A 22226-nucleotide genomic window follows, 5' to 3' on the forward strand; every position below is an offset into this window, starting at 1 on the left:
GATGAACACATGTCGATGTTTACTTCACGGCAGACAAAATTGAGCAGCTCTCAACAAATAGGAGCGTGATGTTCGTGGGAATGGAGGAAGGAACTGTCCCGACTCAGCAAAACGTTGGGTTGACCTCAGAGTTTCTCCCCATTGGCTTGAAAGACAGTTTGAACGACAGCGGGCTTAAAGAGGAGACCGAAAGGGCTCCTCACAAGGGGCCCCAAGCGGGGGCGGTGGCAGGGACGCGCCCCTTCAGCTAATTGGCCAGAGATCCTTATCCAAGTCCTCGTGACAGGAGAACCACATGTACTCTCCTGGTGACAATCCGGCTGTTCCACAATCGGCTATTGCGAAAAAAGCGAGACGTGTGGGATGGGGGGCGGTCTGATCTCCTCGCCTTCCAGTTAACGTTGGAACACCAACTTGGCGCCGATATCTGGCAAGACTACTTGCGCGTCCCAGTTGTCAGTCGAACCTTACAGGAACCAGACCCTCGGCGACCGCCATCCCAGACGAAGGATTTGTCACATTTCACTCTCGCAGAGAGGAAAAAAAAAAGGCCAGTCCAGTCCAGACGTAAAACCTGCGTTTAAGAAAACTATGTTGTTTATTCTGAAAGTTGTGAGCCTCAGCTCAGATGTTTCTACTTCTTCTCCTTCTGGCTGCTCGCCACAGTGAACAACCCTCCTCCACCTAACCCTCTTCTCTGGTTCTCACACCAACTAACTTCATGTCCTCTTTCACTCCATCCATAAATCATCTCTTTGGTCTTCCTCTAACACCTCCTACCTGGTGGTTCCAACCCCTGCTGATACATTCACCATCCTTTCCCTGTATGTGGACAAACCATCTCAGTCTGGTTCTAAACATCTAACATTTGCTGTCCCTGTGATGGACTCATACCCGATCCTATCCATCACCCAAAGAAAACACCTTCCTCTCTGCTACTTCCGGCTCCAAACCATACACTACCTCTGGTCTCACCACTTTCCAGAGCATGTTTCTCCACCTGCTCCCATCGCAGATCAGAATGTCATCTGCACAGCGAGTAAAGGAAGCCTTCTTTGTTTTCTCCCAGAGTTTGACCTGCTGCAGGACCTCCAGGGACAGGCAGGGGGCGGCTACCCCATGTCCCCGTGCCCGGACGACAACTTTCTCTTCCAGGCAGGAGCCGTTGACCGCTGCCTCGGCCAGATGGACTCCGTCTACTTGGACTCATGATGCTGCGCGACAATCGCACAAAATGGAATTGGTTTTTTGTTTGTTTTTTTTCGCCCCGACTCCTCTTTTCGCTCTTACATCGGGGCGGGAATTCAGCTGGCGATCTGGTCCGAGTGTAAATAGAAGTGCTTTTTTTTTTTTTTTTTTTTAAATGCGGACAGGATGTTGAGATCTGGATCCGAGGCTTTTGATTTCTCACGGATTTTGACCACCTGTCGGATTCTTGTGGGATTCTGGGTCGTGTCTGTCACTCTGTCATCACGTCATGGGAATCCACGTCCGTCTGTTTGACATTTATTCTTCTCAGAACATCAGCAGGGGCTGAAATTGGCTCCACAGCGGCGGAGGGGTTAACTCCTCCAAAACCTCAATCCGAGAAGGTCCCGGGTTGGATTCCCACATGAGGTCTTTCTGTGTGGCGTCTCCATGTTCTCCACGTGTCTGCGTGGGGTTCCTCAGGGTTCTCCGAGTTCCTCACACAGTCCAAACACATGCAGGAGGTTCAGTGGAGACCCTAGATTGTCCCCAGATGTTTGAATGACAGGGTGAATGATTGTATGTCTCTATTTCACATTTGAATGAGAGGGTGAATGTTGGTTTGTAACTATACGGGGTGTGAATGGATGAAAGAGGAAGTGAAAGGTTTAATGTTTTTAAATGACGCGTGACTGAGAGGGTGGGTAGTTGCTTGTGACAACATGATGTGTGAATAAATGAATGCACGTGTCTCTATAGGACAACTGAAAGAGGAAGTGAAAAGTTTTCTGTTTATACATGAGGCGTGAAAGGGTGAATGGTTTCGCATCTATGTGACGTGTGAATGAGCGGGTGAATTGTTGTGACTGCATGAGTTGTGAGTGAATGAATGTGTCTTTCTAAATGACTCCTGAATGAGGAAGTGAAAGGTATGTTTCTGTATGAGGTATAAATCAGAGAGTTAATGTTGCATGTCTCTATATGACATGTGAATGAAAGGGTGAATGTTTGTGACCATATGATGTGTGTGTGAATGACTGAATTTCTGTCTATATGACACCTGAAATAGGGAGTGAAAGGTTGTATGTTTTACATGAAGAGCGAAATGGTTTTACGCCTGTATATGATGCATGAATGAGAGGGTGAATAGTTTCATCATGTTTCGATGAGGTGTGAATGACAGCAACTCATTTGTGAATGTTTGACTTGTAAATGAGTGAATGGTTGTATGTCTATATAGTGTGAATGAGAGGGTGAATAGTTACATGTGTATATGAGGTGTGAATGAGGGAATGAAAGGTTACATTTTTATATCATGCATGAATAAGAGGGTGGATGTTGTATGTCTCCTTATCACATTAGAATGAGAGGGTGAATGTTTGTGACTACATGATGTGTGAATGAGTGAATGTGTCTCGATATGACACGTGAAATTGGGAGTGAAAGGTTGGCTGTTTCTATATTAAGCATGACAGGGTGAATGGTTTCATATCTATATGATGTGTGAATGAGAGGGTGAATGGTTGTCTTTATGAATTGTAAATGAGTGAATCCTTGTATGGCCATATATGTGGCTTTGTGATCGATCCAGGGTTTAAATTCCCGCAGGGAACATCTGGGATAGGATCAAGCCCCCTTGCGATCCCCGATTGTAGAAGAAGCGAAATCGCAAATGAATGAATGAATCAATCCAAAAATCCCAGCCATTGGATAAAAGTTGGACATCGTGATTCTCTGAAAAAGCTGAATGTTTTCATGGCGTTTCACGGCTCAGAGAACCCTTCTCTTTTTTTTTTCCATGAGCTTTTAAAGAACTCCCCTGACACGCCGCCTCTGTTTCAAGTCGCCGGAAACCGAAATGAGTCGCACTTTACCGACAGTCTTCTGAACCCGTGCAACGTGGATGGTTATCTGAGCTGAGAAACAAAGGCAGTGGAGGAGGCAGCTGGTCGCCGGCCGTGTCCAAAGCTAACAAATCTGCCTGTCAGTGCATCCATACAGCCCCTTACTGCCAGCATGTTGTCATTGGTTATTTTTATTCGCAGATTTAACCCAGATCCCCGCAGCCACCATCCCAATCTGATGTTGGGCTTTGGCCTCTTCCATCGACCTGATGGCGAGACGTAGGTGATGGCGCTTTTGAGTGATTTTGAGCGGGCAGAGCTGCACGGTTAGCACTTCCGCCTCACGGCAAGAAAGCCCCCCGGTTGTATTTCCACACAGGCCTTTCTGTGTGGAGTCTCCACGTTCTCTATGTGTCCTCCAGGTTCCTCCCGCAGGAGGTTCATTGGAGACCCTGAGTGATTCAGACGTGTGAATGGTGGGTGAATTGTTTTATGTCCATTTGGGGGTGAATGGGTGAAAGGTTTCCCTCTATATATGTGAATGAGAGGGTGAATGGATGTATGTCTCTACATGTGGCCTCTCACACAATGACAGCTGGCATAGGCTGCAGCGGCGTAGATACCGAATGAGTTAATTTTCTGTCGGAAATGTTTGTGAATTCAGCCCTGCAAAACCACCCTGCTATTAAAAAGCAGCTGGAAGCCTTGGTCATACTGCCCCTTAGTGGCCGAATGCCCCCCATGGATCCCTTTGGGTGTCTTATCACTTAATACTCCTAAACATTTTACCCAGTCACTGCAGTGAGGTTCATTTCTGGTGAGGCACTGACTTTATCACAATCGGATTGCAAAAGTGTTTAAAGATTTTAATAACGACATACAAAGAGACAGCAATACGATCTTAGTGCAGATCATGCTAGCAGTAAGACGTTATTGCGCAATCTACATTGAGGCTCAACAGTCCGTGGCCTCACTGCATGTCTCTTCTCAGTATTTGTACAGTAAATGTGAAAATCCAGCGATTTTGAATGATAAAAGTGGTGACGTTAAATGAAAAATACCTTTATAGTGCAAATCACTGATAAATATAACCATTTAATTTTTTTTTTTTTTTTCATTTTACATTTTTTTCTTTCCGAGATTTGCAAGTGAGGCACAGTCTCGCCTGCCTCCCCTGAATGCATGTCACTTGTTTTACTCCTCGTGTCACGGACCCAGACATGTTTTTAAATGATTTTTATACTTTAACAAAGCCAGGGCAGCAGCAAAGCGTATTCAGCCTTGTCCTTTTTATATCATCTCTCGCTTCAGTGCCTTGTTTGTATCCGCCGCATCGCTCCTGTCAGTAGAATACTCGCCGCCTGAGAGGTGTACGTTGTTTACAGTTGAGTTCCTGCACTCTTCGCCATCTCAGTCCGAGGCTTTGAGGACGATAAAACAGCCAGATGATGTTTACACTGATTTTTGTAGCAGTTCATGAAATGCCCTATACTTGTCATGGTGCGGTTAAAAAAAAAAAAAAAAAAAAAAAAAGAACTGTCTTTTTACTAAATAAAATATAAATGTTTGTATATGTCTGTGTCTGCTTGGTGGTTCTCCATCTGCCTGGAGCAACATTTGGTTTTTGAGATCATTTCTTGTGTTAATGCTCAAACACCTCGGAGGTGAATGTGGAACACGTGTTTTGCAGCAGGCCGGAGGAAGAGAGGTGAGTGTTGTGGAAACATCCTGCTCTTATGTGAGATTTTGCGCCTCTTCCTCACAGCGAGATCCCCCCGTTGGATTCCCGTGTCTGTATGGGGTTCCTCAGGGTTCTCAGGCTTCTACCCCACAGCAGCTGAGAGACGCTCCGGGCTCCAAGTGGCGAATTAAAGTCAATTCAAATGGTGATCGGCGACCAGATGAGATTCCCTGGACTTCTGTGGTGACTTGGAAAAGACAGGAATCCAGGATTTTTGGTACCGTTATATCAAATCAGACAAACCTTCTCCTGATTGACAGATGTCCACTAGCTCTATGGATTCTTTGTGTGTCACTTTACGTAACAACTGAAATCTAGGGTTTGTGAGTGTTTCTTGATATAATGAATATACTTGAGTATTTCTCCCACCCAGACACTGGATTTCTGGCCTTATTTTCTGCCAGAGAGCAATGAAGGATGGTGACCTTTTGGACCCGTGTTCAGGTAACCAACTCAGACTTGTATCTTAAAGCAGGTGAGTTTCCAGCGCCTCCCCTTCGGTGTTGTTGCTGTTGGGGTCTGAATTGCAGTCGTCATCAATACACGCACACAAAATGTAAAGCCCGGAGTCTCACACTCCTGAGATGTTCTGAATCCTTAGCAATCAAATGTCACACGAGAAATCCAGTTGTCCAGTTAAGTTACTTTATGCAGCGAAGCGGGAAAAAAAGGGAATATCCAGGTGTCACTATCATATGCAACCCCATGAAGCTTTTCACATTTTTTCCCCCCCTAAAATCCGGCCCCTCCTCCTGCTGATCAACACAGAAATCTTGCCAAAAACATCCCCTGCCATTTTTACCCAAAACACATTGCTAGCAGAGCTCGCGGATGCCGCCACGAGACGAAAAGAGCAGTCGGCGCCTTGATGAAAGTCACAGTATTCACTCCCGTTGAGGTCCCAAAACATTCGGGTGGCAGCGGTCTCGTGATTCACACTTCACCACGGGGACGAGTAGTTGAACTTGATGCGCAGCAGGTACCTCATGCGCACCTGAGCCGGGTCGTAGACTATGTACTCGTTGTAGAGCAGGGAGTAACCACTGGTCCTCTGCGCCGGCGTCTCCACACCCGGCCCCATCGGCACCATCACACCATCCCTGCAGGAGAAAGACGAGGTGGGTGTATTCTGTCTGGACTCACCTTTTCAGGCAGACTGAAGCCGCAAAACAAAGTACAAAGTACAACAACCAATCTGATTTGCTGTGCGCCCAAAAGACTGATTTGTTAGAAACAGCAACCTCTCAGGTGAATCATGGGAAAATTGGTAATCGGTGATTCAAGACTCAGGTTGAGATTTTTGCTTTTTGAAGTCCAAATTTGACAGTTGCGGGACAAATGAAATGGGAAATTAAATGGCAAAATGATTGAGAATGTTCTTTTTGGCGGCGGGCCGTTGCACGCTGAGGGTGACATTCATTCGTGCCTTTGAGAGGCATTGAGGAGAAGCCAGGAGGCCGAGCTGGAGGTGCCAGCGACATAGATGTGAAGGATCTCTTTGTGGAGGAAGGGCAGGGTCAGCGATGAGTCCATCAGAGGGACGGTGCATATTAAGATGTCCTGGAGATAAAAGTCGGGCTGAGATAGTTTGGAAGTGGACAGACTACTTACAGGCTTTCGAAGTTTTTGGGGTCCGGTGCCGTCCTCCCCATACCCTTGGTGCTCTGCTTCCCTTCAGGCAGCCTGTGGGCCTCGTAGTTGGCGTCCTGCAGCTCGTTGGAGTTCCCCAGTGCCACCTGGATGCACAGATGAGGCCTTATGACCAACCGTAAATATTTCCCATCAAGACAGCACCCCCGTTTCTGACCTTTTCATCACGATGCTCTCAAAGCCTCTTTGCAGAGGGCGATTTCGGGAAAAACAGGCCAATCAGCACATCATGTGAAAAAGGAATTCTGACAGGTGGGCAGCCTGTTGACCCTTTTTATGCCCGTGTTTGTTTGTGCTTCGCCGCCCAAATATGCAAATTAAAAGGTAATTTCAAAGCAGAAGTAGAGGGGTGAGTTAAAAAAAGGAATATGTAAAAGATAAGGCATGCAAAATGGCAGTTTGGTGTGAGGATGACATTTATCATCCCTCCGTTTCAGGCGGGTTTTTCCACAGGCTTTTTACGTCGAATACCTCGCACAGCAGCAGCAGCCCCACGTTGTTGTGTTGATTGGCGAAACAGTAGTTGGCACTCTTTGATGACATGTCGGCGAAGTAGATCCCTTTGCCGAACTGCAAGCGGGGGCGGGGGGGGGTGGGGGCACAGAAACCATAAAAAGTTGTGAATTAATGAAATTGCGGGGGGAGGGAGAGGGCCACTAGGCTTTGACAGAAAAGACGACAGAACGTGGCTGATTGAAAAGGTTTCCCGGTCAACTGACTGCTAACTCGTGCGTAACGTCACACATCAGTTAGTCTCATCTGTCCTACCATGTATCCGGTGGTGGGGGCCTCGGGGGGGGCCACTCGGAGCCCCTGGCTAAGGATGCCCACCCAGTTAGAGAGGCGGGAGCCATGCCACAGCAGAGCCCTGGTAGGAGAGAGGCAAAGCACCAACTTTAGAATAGACTGATTATTGGGTGTATTGGAGGTGACAACCCATATTTCTTGTGACGTAACCTGTTGTGTGGCTGTGAGAGGAAGCTGTCGCTCTCGCCGTCTCTGGCCACCGAGAAGACGTCCATGATGGTCATGGAGTAGTTGCAGTGGGTCGGGGCATGAGTGGAATCCAGGTACCGTTTTATCATCTGAAGTCCGGGAGTTTTGGTTTAGCGGACTTGTCCAACTCTGAATGTTTGCCGCCTTTGCCGTACTCATCTCCCACAGCTATCTAAAATAGTTTAAAAAATACCTGGTATTCGGGGCTGCCGGGGTCCAGGGGGTCCAGCTTGCAGTGGAGGGAGCGGTACTGCACGTCCATGGGATGCTCGTTGCTGTCTTGACTGGAATTGACCATTTTCACCGCCACCCGTATGTCGCTTAGGGCCTGAGAGGGGAAGGCAAGTGGAGCGCGTTTGCACGTAGATCTGTCATGGCCAGTTATTCTGCCATGGTGAGGATACATCTTTTCATCGAACCGGAGTGTTTGGGCAGCGGAGAAGCATAAAATGAGAAATAGTACGGCGATATTGACTTCAGACCAACGACCAGGGTGCGACACGAAAGCTAGCGTTGGCTTTGCAAAGCTAAAGAGAACAGCGGGTGAACTAATCAGAAGGGAAAAAAACAAAAACAACTTGACCTCCAGCAGTGCGATCTTCTTCTTCAGCTCGTCTTCTGTTTGGATCATTGGGGGTTTCTTGAGCCTGCCGTGGAACAGCAGAACGCACGTTCAGCTTCTCACAAATCCAAGTGGGCGCATCGGGGTGACACTCTACGCTTCCTACCCAAAATCGTGCGGGATGCGGGTGTAGAACTGGTTGCATGCCTCCAGAAGCTCGCTGCTGCTGCCTTTCTTCTTCAGGCACTCCTCGATTTTCTTCAGCGCGGCGTAGCCCGCACAGATCTGCTCCGAGGTCAGCTTGCCTGCGGGGCAGAGGAAGCAGCCATGGCAATCCTTCCATGCAGTGGCTAACAACATAATGCGTTACGGGGGGGGCGGGGATGGCATGAACTTGACTGTTTTCGACAAACCCAGAGGAGCTTTCTGGATGTCAAACTTCATTTCCAGCACACACTCCTCCATAGCTCTGATATCGCAGATCAGCTCGAGGAGAGACTGGATCCTCGCGTTGAGCTTTGAGATCTTCCGTTTGGGCGCAGCGTCCACCACTGTCTGGGCTTCCTCCTGAAACAAGGGGATACTATTCCTTCGAAGCACGCACACATTGCCGTTCGGTGATTTACAAAGTTAATCGAGCTCAGAACTCAATGTGCTCGTATATCAAATTAAGTTAAATTTCCCCACTGAAAGGAGTTGAAAAGCTATTAATCTGTTCCAGACCCCTTGGTTTGGTTGTTTTTAAATAACAAAAATGTACTTTATAAATAGCGAATAATGTATAAAAAAAATATGATAAAAGAGAATGTAAAACTGATTTTATTAACTGTATTTACCTTACATGTCAGGGCAAAGATTGCTTGGGCAGTTTTTTTATTTCCTGCTTATCAGTTAACTTACTTTAACTTCCGGTCTCCACACTAAACGCTACAATTATTGCTAACTAGAAGACCTCCATTTTCAGTTTGCCCACTTGGACTTACAAGCGCATCGGTGCTGTAGTCCATGTACACCATGTCGTACTTTCCCGCCACCTTCTCAAAATTACCCCGCTGTTCCCAGTTGTTCTGAGTCTTGTCGTAAAACCTGCAGCAGAAAATGCAAGAACAAGCGTGTCTTCTAAATTTCCCTCAAAAGCTGTTTTTCACCCTGCGTTATGGGGAAGTTTTACTTTTTCATGAAGGTCTTTTTGGCTTTGTCCAGATCTCCGCCGCACTCTGCCAGATTGTGTTGACCCTCTTTGCCCACTGGAGAGACAGAGGGGAATTAAAAAGCTTTTTAACAGCGAGGAGGAAACTTCAAGAAACGCCCGGAGGGCGGCGGGCGCTCACCTCTGCCCCACCTCGTCCACACACTGTACACCTTCTGACTGTCGTCCCTCAGCAGCTGGATCAGGTAAAATTTATTGTTGTTGAATTGAAGGTTTGTCTGCCAAAAAGGAGCCATGTGCAGGACGAGAATGGAAAATCAACCAGTTTAAATCAAAAGGCAACACACTGATTTGGTTTTAGAGCTCTACAGTACATTTCCACATCTGGTCGACTTACCTGGTTGAGCATCACGTCGTAAGTGTCATTTCCTTCACAGTAGACATGAGCCTGAAGTGAAGCAGAAAAGTTTGACTTTGGGGCTCCACTGTAACCGCTTTGTACTTGATTAGTTTTACATTAGAATAATAAAAGTTAAAATAAATGTAAATAAAATAGACTGAAAGGCCACAGAACACAAGCTTTCTTAAAAATCTGTGATTGACAGGGAAAGAAATCTCTCAAAGAAAACTCTAAAATCAAGACACTCAACTTTTATGAAAAAGGCCCTTTTATGAAAATGTACTAAAATACATGTATTTATGAGAGTTGTAATTATTCATTCATTCATTATCTATACTGTCTATCTTGCATTCTGCAGGGTGCTGTAGTCTTTCCCCGCTGTCATTGATCCAGAGGAGAGGTTCATCCGCCAGGAGAGACAACAAACCATTCATCCTCATTCATGTCATGTCGACAACATTCACTGCCCCATTCACATGTCATACAGAAACAAACATTAACTTTCAGATTCACACGTTATATAGGGACTCTTGTCATAACATTCTTCTTAACTTGATTTTCTTCCCTTTCGGACATTTCACCTCTCATATATGTGTGGGAGTGAGAGGATCCCAGTTGGAACGGTGAGGCCACAGGGAGTGAAGATCAAGAAGTTGATTTCAGGTACTTGGGGTCAACAGTCCAGGGCAGCGGAGAGTGTGGAAAAGAGATGAGACGGATTCAAGCAGGTTGGAATGGGTGGAGAAAAGTGTCAGGGGTACTGTGCTATAGAAGACTATCAGCCAGAATGAAAGGAAAGGTGTACAAGACAGTGGTAAGACCAGTGATGCTGTATGGCCTTGAAACACTTACAGAGACAAAAAGACAGGAAGCCGCGCGAGTGGTTGCAGAGATGAAGATGTTGAGGTTGGATAGGATGAGTCTATCAGAGGGACAGCACATGTTAGAGGTTTGGGAGAGAAGGTCAGAGAAGCCAGACTGAGACGGTTCAGTCAAGTACAAAGGAGAGATAGTGAATATTTTGGTAGACGGACGGTGAAATTGGAGTTGCCAGGCAGGAGGTCTAAAGATAGACCAAAGAGAAGATTTGTGGATGTAATGAGAGAGGATATGAAGTTTCGCTGTGTCGACCCCTGAAGGGAAAAGCCGAAAGAGAAGGAAGAAGATCTGAGAGGCTTTTTTCTTCGAACTGGAGAAGCCTTTTAGATGAGATGTTTGAGTTTACTTGGTGTTTGTTGGAGTTTCCTTCACAGTATTTTTCCCTTATTTTTATTCTATTTTGATTTTCTATATTTATAGATGTTGGACCCGTTCTAAGATGCAATGCTACCCCATATGCCCTACAATTGCCCCTCAGAGACAAATTGTTTCTCTGATTCTGATTTAGACATATAAATTTCCTTCTCATCCACTCTCCTGGGCATTTTATGGACTCCAATGAAGCTCCAACATGTTTTGAGGCAGTGCTGTAATTACATGTATCTAAATATCCATCTTTGTGATGTGGCGACCAAGGTAGCTGCATGGGATTCGCCGTTTACCTTTCCCAGTTTGGCTTTGCATTCATGGTCCACCGGTGCCTTGCCCTTCACCACCATCGTCCTCAGGACCTCTGGGTCAACCACAACAACAGTAACAATGTTCAAAGAGAAGAAAGACAACTTGTGATATCCAGCGTCATCTTTTACAAAACACAGTAAACGGTATTTCCAGTTCAACACAATCTCAAATACAATATCAAATGATATCATAGCGTTTGGCACATTTTCCAAAAACTCCATCCCGAGAGAGAGTACTAGAACTGTCCACAACTGATCAGGCAGATGACTGAATTTCATCTACTGCATGATACGGACAAGTATTACCTTCACCCTTTTTTTCAGTGGGCTGTTCTTCCACATTTGCCTGCAATCTTTTCCTTTTCACCGCAGGCTGCTTGTCCTTGTCCAGTGCTTCCTCTTTAATTTGGACCAGAGTCCCGTTTTGGGAACCGCTTGCATCACTCAGACTTCCTGAAACACAATGTGATGATGGAATTAAGGCGTGCGACAACCTAATAATCCAGATTAAAAAACAAATTATTAGAGATGATTGCATAAGACCTCCTTAGTAAAATTGCCATCTAAACATGAGGGCGTCAACTGTGCTGTGAGAGAAACATGAAAAGCTACCACGCTCATGTAGCTTTAGCCAGAATAGAAGGAAAAAGGAAAGATGAAGAACACGGTGAATCAATTACAATTTCCAATACAACTTTTACAATGCTCCGGGATTAATAATGTATTTCTGATTCTGATTCTGGATGAGGATTTTTTTTTAAATGAAACCTATTATACTTGTTATACTTGTTATACTTGTCTCAGTTGGTTGCAAAATATTTCAAGGTGGTTGACTTAAGTACAAGGTACAGATCATTTTAGAATATCTGATCATATATGATTCATTTTGTTGGGCGTTTTTTTTTTGGTCTTTGATTCAACCTTTAATGCAAATGTACCTACAAAGTTTCGTTGTAAAAATGTCTATCTTCCTCGATTGATGGATGTTTTTAATTTTGGAAAAAGTCATCAGGTTTTGAAACGATGTACCTATTATTTTTCTAATTATAAGTATTTACAACGCTGTCGTTAACAAATATTAATAACTAATGACTCATGAACAGGGCCTTTACTAACGGTTGCAGCGTTAGTCTCCATAATTTGCCAGCAGAAATGGCAGTATACATTCTGAGGCTGAGCGGTCACTTAACACATAACAAAAGTTCGAGGGCATAAAAGTACATTTAAAATCAAAACATTGTGTTCATCGGTCGTTATCCGGACACATGAAGTGTCTACAAGTGAAAAAAAAATGAAAAAAAGTCTACAAGTGACGTAGCAGGACGTTGATAACCGAAGCTAACTTTCACATCAAGCTAGCTGACAAAATATATACACCTTTAAAAGAAAGGAGCACTAACCTTTCTTTGTCTGGCTGTCTTTACAGTCCGACTGGATTCCGTTAGCTTTTGCGCTCCTCGTTCGCCTCATTTTATTTAAAAGTATCAGACGAGAGCGGGAAAGTCTTTCCCGGAGACACTAACTTCCCAGGCGGTGTCACGGCAACCAACAACCAAGTACTTTCTGTTTGGGGGAAAATCCAGCGCTGTGATCGTTTATTCTAAAGATGTCTCGCTCGTTTTTTTAATTATAGGTCCTTTCTCCACCACATACGCTATACTACGGGCACCAAAATACGCAAACCAATATACTCCGTGTGTAAAGACCCAAACTAAGTCTGTTATTGCGTCACAGTTTAAGTTTTTGGACATTTGTAAAACGGAGCTGTGTGGAATCTCAGAACAAAAGCAGAGTAAAGGACCTGTTCTTCCGCAAATCAGCGTTCCTCCAGTCGGCGGACAAAGGTTCCGCCTTGAGGCGCCGTCGGAACTATTTTGTTGACGGACCAGTGAAGAACCGGCGTGTTTCCCAGTGACCTGGCGGGGACCGGGGATTAAAATAACCCTACAAGTCGACTACTACTTGTGTTATGGCTTCACGGTGCCGCTACGGAGCCTGTGTTTTGAGCCGGAGGGCGGGTGTCGTGATGATAATGCGCAGGGTGAGCACAGCTAGGGGGTGACTTTGTATATCCGTAGGTCAAAACAGCACGCAGCGACCGAAGTTAAGCTAATACCACTTGTATACCATCGACAAATTCTTGTTAAACATCTCCCTTTGTCTTCTTTTTCTCCTTTAAAGTGACTGTAACGGCAAAAGCAATGTGTGAGATGAAAACACTTCAATCTATTTCGATATATTGAAATGTATGTCACGTCTAGACGCTTGCTTTAACTTGAAGTCCCTGTTGCTAACCGATGTCACTATGTGACATCTATGTTGACGCTATGTTTATTTACTGTTACATTTGTCAAGATCATAACATTAGATTTTCTCATCAAATTCAAATGTCAAATTCCTTCGGAGGTGAGAGCAGGCGGTGAGACACTGAGGAAAATAGGGGAGGCAGTTGGAGTGTAGATGAAGAACTTGGGATTCTCTTTTGGAGGCAGGAGGACAAAAAGAATCCGGAAGAAGTCCATCAATGGGAGAGTGTGTGTTAGATGTTCTAGAAATGAAAGTCAGACTGAGATGGTGTGGATATGGACTAAGAAGGGATGGCGCAGATCTGGGTAAAATGATGCCAAAGGTTGGAGCTGCCAGAGGAGGATCAGGGAGGGGGTTTATGGATGATAAGAGAGATGAGGATGCAGAGGAGATGGTTAGATGGAGGACGATCGACTGCGGTCACCCCCTGATGGAAGTGGTCCAATGGAAAAGAATGAGAAGACTCATATTGTAATTCAAACTGTGATTTACACCTCACTTGATAGTGTCAGAAATACTCTGGTTTTGTCTCAAGCAGGAAATCGCGCTGGTTCAGAGATGTCCTCATGCTCAACTTGAGAAAATATGTTGCATGATGTTTGGACCTTATGATGTTGCATGATGTTTGGAGTGTAATTTGACCTTCTTTATGAACAGTTTTTTTGTTTCTTCCTCCAGTCAATGACTGCTGCTGCCGCGAAGCCGCAAACCGATTTCCTCAAAGGGGCCCCGCACAGGCAACACCCAGGAGTGACCAACCTGAAGACGCTGCATCTCCCCGTCGAGCTCCAGGCAGCTGCGCGCTCCGTGATCCACGGTCAGGCCCAGAGAATCGCACAACGCATAATGATGATGATACAAATGCTGCGGCGTGACATTCATGTGTGTTGTTATTTTGAGAAGAGAAATTGGCAGCGATCATCAAAAATAGACAAATTCCATTTCCGCATTGATTGTCCCCCTCCACCCCTGCAGGGGCTCAGGTGTCGCGGCTCGCCGAGCGCGCTCAGAGCCTCTCCAACTTCCTGTGGAGCCGAAAGAGGTCCGTAGAGGATTCAGCCCTGAGGCGAAAAGCCCTGACGCTGGAGAAGGAGCTCTGGGAGGCGGCGGTGCAGAAGACAGGAGGTGGGCGGCGGCGAAACGGGGACGGGAATTAACCTGACATCCTGGGTGTACCGGAGACCGGATAGTGTGCTTTTTCCTCAACAGATATTGACAAGCAGGCTCTTGCGGACCGCATCCGAAAGAAAGTTTTGTCCGAGCTCCGAAGGACCACGTACCACTGGACCCCAATGAAGTAATAGTCTTCACTATAGATTCATTTGCTGAGAGAATGAGCAAGAAATTTACCCCTCAAATTAACCAAGCGTCTGATATTTGCCTTGGTTTTGAATGTTATGATTCTCAATGTGTCGCTCGATGCTGTCTCCTCCCAGGTTCAACGAGGAGTTAGGCGTGGTGTACATGGCCGCCCGGCTGGCCGGGGGCTATGCCGCTGTCCGGAGGGCTCTGCAAGAGGTGCCAGTAAAAAAAAAAAAAAAAATTGAATGAATGATGATGAACATTCTGGGGGAAAAAAACGGATGGAGTCTCCAGGGCTAAGCTACAAATTCAGGATCTCAGTGTACACTGCACAGTGCTCAAAGCCGAGTTATATATTCCTTTTTTTTTTTTCCCCTATCTGCGGTTCCAGATCAAGAAGAGGGACCCCTCCTTTGCCCCCCAGTCCCTGCTGGATTTCGGGTCCGGCTTGGGGACGGTCGCCTGGTACGTGGCCACGCCTGGTTCCTGTCGTCACTTAAAAAAAGCACTTGGGTTCAGGGAATCGTATCGAAATCTGCTTGCTCGCCCCACGTGAGCACGTCCAAGCGTCACCGCTGTCTCCTGGATTTCATCTGTGTCAGCAACAAACCTCACAGCAAGGAGGTCCCTTATTAGATTCAGCCTTCATGTTATCCCCGGTCAGCGTGGGGTTCCTCCCGGTTCTCCGGGTTCTTCCCACAGTCCAAACACACGCAGGGGTTACCCTAAGTTGCCCAGACGTCTAAATGAATGAGTGAATGGTTGTATTACTCCATATGTTCCCCCCTATGATCAACCCTGCCCCTCACCGAATCACAGCTACACAGGGATCTGGGTTGGGGGCAGTGTGAATGTGATATGAAAGTAGCCGAGGAGATGATGGGCATGTTTTCCGCCCCCGCAGGGCGTCACACTCCTGCTGGGGCGACATCCTGAAGGAGATGGTGTGTGTGGACAGTTCGGGACCGATGAACCATCTGGCCGAACGACTCCTCAAAGGTACATGCATATTATCTTTTTTTTTTTTTTGTCAGCGCAAGGCTAAACGTCGCTGTTTCGCTGCACAGGCGATGACGAGGCGGCCTCGCCCCACCTCAAACACGTCTACTTCCGACAGTTCCTGCCTTTGTCCCCAAAGGTGAGAAGCTTCTTTCTGAAGAATTTTTTTTTTTCTTTCCTAAAGCAGTTCCTGTCTCGGAACTAACCTCGGAGGGGAAGCTAACCTTCCGTGGGCTATGCCTGCCTGCCTTCCCCCTCAGGTGCAGTTCGACCTGGTGGCGGCGGCGTTCACCCTGTCAGAGCTCCCGAACGCCAAGGAGCGAGAAGAGGCCGTGGTGACACTGTGGAGGAAGACAAGCTCCTATCTGGTGAGTTTGATGACATCGTGCACGCGGCGACATCGGATCCGTTCGGTTCTCCTAGATGGAGTTCAGATGAATGAGCGAGGCCTTTTCCGCTTTCGTTGCCATAGGTGTTGGTGGAAAATGGGACTAAGGAGGGTCATGAGATACTCATGGAGGCCAGAGAGACTTTGCTAAAGGTAAACATGCATTGTGTGGAACGGAGGGAGGTAGGAGGTTTCACTCATTCATTCATGCATCATATAGTGCATGGTTGTCAAACTTATTTTAGCTCAGGGGCAACACGGGGGAAAATCTATTCTAAGGTGAGCCGGATGAGTAAAATCATGACATACAAACTACTGTTAGGTACCTATTGTTCAATCCACTCCTCAAACCTGGTATTTTTTAGCATTGCAAGCCAGATTAAACCTGTTCACGGTCCTAATCTGGCCCACGGGCCTTGAGTTTGACACCCCTGATATAGACATCTGACAATTCACACTCTCATTTAGACATTATATAGAGAAAAGCATGCAACCATTCACTCACCCATTCATTCCCCAGTCATATAGAGACATCTTTGCTCCTTATGAAAGAGTTAAATTAGGAAACAAACAAAAAAACATAATTTTTGTTTTGATGTACCTTCATCCTGTCATCCTAAGAAACAAATGTCTGATTTTCCAGAAACGGGAGAAGACGGTCCTCGACCCCAGACCGGCCTCCGTCTTCGCGCCGGTGCGTTTGTAGAAGAACATCAGCCATCCGTAGAGAGATGGCATCATGTGTTCACCCTGCCTTTTGTTTCCAGTGTCCTCACCAGGCGACATGTCCAAAGTTGGCCCTGCAGCCTGCTGTCCCCTGCAACTTCCAGCAGCAGTACCACCCCCTTCCTCTGTCCGGGGTGAGGCTAGATCCACGCATTTCACCAAAAAGAGCGTTGCGGGAAAAACAACTCGCTAGAGAATCATGGCTCCTTTTTCTCCACTCACAGCACAGCGGCAGCCACACGGAGAAGTTCAGCTTCCTGATCATGAGTCGGGCGGGTGCAGCTGAGGAGGGCGCGCACTGGGGGAGGCTGGTGGCGCCGGCTCAGCGCAGGACCAGGCACGTCCACTGTCGCCTCTGCTGCCCCGACGGACGACTGCAGCACCTGGTGGTGACGGCCCGCCGCCACGGCAGGTGGAGTTTCCAATCATCTCTTCATCTAAAACCAATCGTGGCTGGAGAATGTTGGCAGTCTGAATGGCAGAATGTCCTTGAGCAAGACACCGAACCCCAAGTTGCGTTCAGGAAACTTCATAATCGAGTGTATTCAGCAGAAGTCAATGCTCCAACTACTTGCACACATGTAGGGTTTGCACGTCAGCAGGAAACCCAAACCACAGTAAAAGAAGTAATCATTTGTCCTTAGAATGGGTTTCAAGTCAAGTCAGATGTAATTTATATGGAGCCAAATCCCAAATGGTCTGTAACACCGCTCTTCAAGATGACAGAAACGCAGGTGGCCTTCTGCCTCGACCAGGGGTGGATTGGGAAATTGTTTAGCAGTACCAGCAAGACATGCAAGGACAAGACAGTGACAGTAAAAAAAATAAATAAATAAATAAAAAGTAAATCAAATAAATAAAGAAACTCTGAAGTGTTAAAGTATAATCTATAAAAAAAAAAGGCTCAATATTTACCATTATACAGGAATAAATAATATAATTAATAGATCATATTACATTATAATAATGATAATATAAATAAAACAACAATGGCGGAACCCTAGCAGTGACTGAATATTAATGACAATGTCACTGTTTTTTTGTTTGTTTTTTTTTCAACTCAAGCAAAAAATGAATTTAATAATTGTCAAAAGACCAACAAAGGGTTGGATGACCCTTGAGGTTCACTGGCTGGCATTAATAGAGAGGTAAAAGCAATTAAAGAAAGGCCGATGTTGTTGCTGTGATAGAAAGTTCACCTTTGGCTCACCAGAGACTCACCAGTGTGTTTCCGTACCTTCATTGCAGAGACGTGTACCGCTGCGCCCGCAGCAGCGACTGGGGAGACCAGCTACCTTTACCTCAGGGATCCAGAGAAGACCACCAGAGTGACTCCGAGTGATTGAGAAGGAGAAGGAGGAGGCCTGGAGGCCAGAAAATACATGACGTGGAATCAAAAGCCAACGTGACGGCAAATTATGGCCCTGGAACCAAGGTGTTTCGAGACGACTCTGGGAAGGTCTTGGAAGCCATGACTGGTTAAAAGCACTTTCATTTTTTTTTTCCCTTTTTTGAGTGGCACACTTGGGCGAAGACCGGATTTGTCCAACTATTAGTTGTCTTTTATTAAAACAAAGCATCTCTGCTGAAACCCTTGAATGACATGCTCTTAACGCCAAAGAAAAAGCAAGGACGCTAAACAGTTTGTGCCAAATGGTGATTTGAATCAGTGTCTTCCTAAGTCTTGTCATTTATTAGAATGCCAGGAGTTTGAAATTGGTGTGTGTGTTTGTAAACAAAGACAGATATTTGAGACCAGTGTCGTTGCTGGGTCTTGGCTTTAGTTTGGTATGAGGACCTCGTAGAGACATCCAACCATTCACGCTCTTATTCACAAATCTGGACAGTTCAGGGTCTCCAAAGAACCTCCTGCATGTGTCTGGACTGAAGGAGGAACCCATAGAACCCTGAAGAACCCCACGCAGATATGGAGAGAACATCTGCACATATGGAATCAGAATTTAGTTTAAATGTCAAACCTCCATTTCTGCTGGTTTAAAAATTAGCTCAAATGTGTTAGCAACACATATTTATTTATCATCCAGAAAATCTCTCAACTCCCCGCAATCTCTTTCGGGGCTGAGGTGAAGTCCAGGTACTTGTATTGAACAAGTACCCAAGAGGATAACCTGGCCCTGGGTGAGAACCACCACCCTCTACAAGCCCAGGAGGCTGCTCATGATGAACTCAAGGCCCAGCCTGAAGGGGAGCAGCATCCGCTTCATTGGGCCACCACCGTGGCCAAGCACTGTCCCTTCAGCATACAACAGGATGCTAGATTTAGAAAAAGATTACGATAGGGTGCCACGTCTAGACAAGGCCCACGACAGGGTGACTAGAGAGGAACTACATGAGGAAGTATGGCAGACTGGTGCAAGACATGTATGCAATATGAGAAGTAAGACAGAATACTTTACATACAGGTATTTATATTTTACAATCCAATAGCTCTTTTTTGCCCTGAAAATGCAAACTCTAAACACAGTTGAGCTGCCAAAGTATTTGCTGAATCCGTCGACAGGGATTGGATGCAAATATTGTCACAATAATGAAAGTATTTTCATTTGGCTTTTCTAATGGAATTTAGTTTGCTAATATTCACTCTGTTCTGCAATTTGTGTGCATGAAACAATCCAGACAAATGTTTTCATTTCAAACAGGTCAGTCAATAGCGGCGTCTCTCCCTTGAGCGCAAGTAACCAAACATTTCAGCACATTCTAGTCACAGAAACATCCTTCCCAGTCGGATCTGGGTTGCAAATATCACGATTCTCGGCGCTCTCCACGTTAAAAAATGAAGACGTAGAGTTGTCGACCCCATTTTCGGCGAGTGCCATGCCCTTGCTGGAGAGCGGGCTGAGCCCCACGCCGTCTTTACCCATGCAACGGACCTTCCTGGTCCACGTCAGTTCCTGAGACGTCCTCTCGAAGAGCTGGGCAATGAAGCCCACGCCGCTCTCCTTGATGTAGGACTTGCCGGCAAAGCTGTAGAGGACGGGGTTGGCGCAGCTGCTGATGAAGGCCAGCGAAAGCGCGATGGCTCGGCCATTGTTGTCAATCTTCTTCAGGCTGCAGGAAAATAGTTTTCGTGAAGGGCTTGGTCATGAGTAAAAGGTTAAAGGTCATTCTGGCCTGACATTGCATGGATTTTTTTTTCAGGATACCGACTAGAAGCTAACATCCTGCAGTTTGCTGGCTCTTCCGGCAGTGTTGGCTTGCAGCAAGCAAGAAAGAGCACCTCAGAATACAGCCAACTTCAGCATTCTGGCCAAATACTTACACTTCTTTTGTTTTGCTGCCATCCTTATACCACCCCGCTGCCACCTGAGGACAAGAACCAAGCATCAGGCTTGTTTCACGTACCGGTAAACCAAAAAGTGTGTATCACTGACCTGCATCATGTTGATCAAATGATATGGCAGCCAGAAAATGCCAAAGGTCACCACGATGGCAAGGATGAGATTCTCGCTGCGCACCCTGCGCTGGAACTTGGTCTGCCTGAGGCGCCTTAGGATGAGGACGTAGCAGGTGACGATAATGGCGTACGGCAGGATGAAGCCGAACACTACTTCGAAGCAGTACCAAAAACTCACCTTTTTTCAAGAGAGAAGGGGACAAGAAACACTCATCAGGTGCGTACAGGTGCATCTGAATAAGCAGCGGCTTCATGCTCGTTGCGCGAACTGGAGATGGCGGTGAACGGTTCGCTTTTGTGTGTTCAATCCACAGAAAAATGGCAGAAAAATCCACAGCATCCAGAGGTGAAACTACTCCCCATGCAAAAGTAGTGGGGTCAAAGCTTTAACCCTGGAGAGGTTGAAAAGTGAATGTACTTTTACAGAAAATCGTGTATTCTGTAGTGTAGTATATGTACCCTGATAGTAGTATAATGCAACGGAGGGTATTTGTCTTGTTTTATGATCAAGTGGCATGAATTAAATCATAATAAATTTATCATGGGAGCGGCTGTAGTTCAGGTGGGGCGTCGCTCGAATTGAAAGGTTGCCGGTTTAATTCCCGGCCCCTCCTTCATGCCGAAGTGTCCTTGGCCAAAGGTCATTGAACACGAAAAGATCATTTGAATACATAAATTAAGCTTTTCTCGATCAGGAAATGGAATTAAACACGTAAACGCATTCGGACCGTTTCACCTCCCGTTGCTGCGACCGATCACCGGTGCTTGCAAACCAATGGGATTGATGAGAGGAGGAAACTATTGGTCTACTCACGTGCAGAGGCTCAGTGACTTTCACCGAGCACTCAAAATTCGACTTGTTATTCTTGCCCGGGACCTCCATCATGTTCCTGTGCACAAGTGAGGGGATGGACATGACCGACACCAGGAGCCACATCACCACCAGCACCCTCCTCACCACTTTCTTGCTGACTATGGCGGAAACCTTGCGGGGGAACACAACCACCACTAGCCTGTGCACGCTCATCAGCGTGATGAGGAAGATGGAGGCGTACATGTTGGAGTTGCACAGGTAGATCATGAATTTGCACATGCCGTTCCCAAAGATCCACGTCTGCTTGGCAAGGTAGATGATGAAGAAGATGGCGAGGACCATTAGGACGCCGTCGGCGCAGGCCAGGTTGAGGATGAGGAGCGTGGTGACCGAGCGCCGGCGGGTGCGAGCCAGGATGCTCCAGACGATGAAGAAGTTCCCGGGGACGCCCAAGAGGAAGACCAGGCAGAGAATGAGAGCGCTGATGGTGGTGGAGGTGTCGTTGCTCAGGGCGGTGTGTTCCTGAGCATTTAACTGAGCTGAGATGTTGTTTGTCATACTGGAATGTTTAAAAACAAACAAAAGATCTCTCTGGAGTTGTCGTTACAGGTTACTTAAAGAGAATCCCAACCCTTCAAATAAGTAAGTGTGTTTGTGTGTGTGTGTGTGTGTGTGTGTGTGTGTGTGTGTGTGTATGTTTGTGTATGTCTTTGTAAAAAAAAAAAAAAAACCCCGAGCTTACTGTTCTGTATATTTCCTGTGCATCTTGTATTTGCAAGTGTTATTTGCAGTCCCTTTGTCCTCTATTGTAAGTCGCTTTGGATAAAAGCGTCTGCCAAATGTAATGTAATGTAATGTAATGTAATGTAATGTAAGTGACGACCACCTGAGAGAAGGGGTACCGACATCGGGGGTAACTGACCTCCTGTCAGATGTGATGGCTCTTCGGTCCTGCCGCTACTCCTTCGCTCTTCCTTTGCGTTGCTTTGTGGGACCACGTCCTTTGCTGCAAGAACGAGAAGTTGTGTCCTCCCTCTTCCCTCCCCTGCACGCTACACATAGATGCATTCATATGTATCAATGCACTTTATCCGTTGGGTGACACTGCATACCCACGTCACCAAATGCAAGTATTTCATGAGAAGATTGTGTAATCTTTAGTGGCTTCAGAGGTTCACGAGTAAG

General features: G+C 46.3%; 4 protein-coding genes across 9 annotated transcripts in view; 2 read left to right on the forward strand and 2 right to left on the reverse strand.

Moving 5' to 3' along the window:
• Nucleotides 1–9323, forward strand: part of LOC147230248 (uncharacterized) — a 60294-nt gene extending 50971 nt beyond the window's left edge. For 3 of the 5 annotated variants that reach the window (XM_086153523.1, XM_086153522.1, XM_086153525.1), the window contains one exon: nucleotides 1070–4605. In XM_086153523.1, coding sequence (XP_086009649.1) covers nucleotides 1070–1212 — 143 coding nt within the window. In that variant the 3' untranslated portion in view covers nucleotides 1213–4605. Of the gene's footprint in view, nucleotides 1–1069; nucleotides 4606–4797; nucleotides 4991–5146; nucleotides 5218–9184 lie in introns of those variants that run through there. The other 2 variants (XR_015106682.1, XM_086153524.1) reach the window with 2 other exon arrangements.
• parp2 (poly (ADP-ribose) polymerase 2) lies at nucleotides 5407–12848 on the reverse strand. Of its 2 annotated transcripts, none has more exons than XM_086153527.1 (16): nucleotides 12491–12848; nucleotides 11397–11543; nucleotides 11073–11143; nucleotides 9529–9579; nucleotides 9313–9409; nucleotides 9153–9228; nucleotides 8965–9067; nucleotides 8395–8545; nucleotides 8148–8286; nucleotides 8003–8066; nucleotides 7613–7747; nucleotides 7381–7508; nucleotides 7192–7291; nucleotides 6895–6993; nucleotides 6385–6509; nucleotides 5407–5873 (listed from the first exon to the last, which is right to left on the reverse strand). In XM_086153527.1, exons 1-16 carry the CDS (start codon nucleotides 12558–12560, stop codon nucleotides 5714–5716), a joined length of 1716 nt encoding a protein of 571 aa, XP_086009653.1. In that variant the 5' UTR covers nucleotides 12561–12848; the 3' UTR covers nucleotides 5407–5713. The 2 variants fall into 2 exon arrangements, with proteins under 2 accessions (XP_086009653.1, XP_086009652.1); XM_086153526.1 differs by having other exon boundaries at nucleotides 8395–8548.
• Nucleotides 12849–12961: 113 nt separating this feature from the next.
• Nucleotides 12962–18471, forward strand: mettl17 (methyltransferase like 17). Its single transcript, XM_086153528.1, has 14 exons — nucleotides 12962–13131; nucleotides 14076–14214; nucleotides 14373–14522; nucleotides 14607–14694; nucleotides 14834–14915; nucleotides 15091–15164; nucleotides 15604–15698; nucleotides 15767–15837; nucleotides 15959–16066; nucleotides 16171–16239; nucleotides 16730–16780; nucleotides 16854–16946; nucleotides 17037–17224; nucleotides 18061–18471. The coding sequence occupies exons 1-14, from the start codon at nucleotides 13060–13062 to the stop codon at nucleotides 18152–18154; spliced, it is 1374 nt and encodes a 457-aa protein (XP_086009654.1). The 5' UTR covers nucleotides 12962–13059; the 3' UTR covers nucleotides 18155–18471.
• Nucleotides 18472–18968: 497 nt separating this feature from the next.
• On the reverse strand, nucleotides 18969–21611 carry LOC147230251 (leukotriene B4 receptor 1-like). Its single transcript, XM_086154409.1, has 5 exons — nucleotides 21042–21611; nucleotides 20205–20405; nucleotides 20093–20136; nucleotides 19615–19881; nucleotides 18969–19011 (listed from the first exon to the last, which is right to left on the reverse strand). The coding sequence occupies exons 1-5, from the start codon at nucleotides 21597–21599 to the stop codon at nucleotides 18969–18971; spliced, it is 1113 nt and encodes a 370-aa protein (XP_086010535.1). The 5' UTR covers nucleotides 21600–21611.
• Between the last annotated feature and the right edge of the window lie 615 nt (nucleotides 21612–22226).

This window comes from Fistularia commersonii, chromosome 10 (genome assembly GCF_037954325.1).
Source record: "Fistularia commersonii isolate RoL2024-O1a breed Wild chromosome 10, RoL_Fcom_v1.0, whole genome shotgun sequence".
Taxonomy (NCBI): domain Eukaryota; kingdom Metazoa; phylum Chordata; class Actinopteri; order Syngnathiformes; family Fistulariidae; genus Fistularia; species Fistularia commersonii.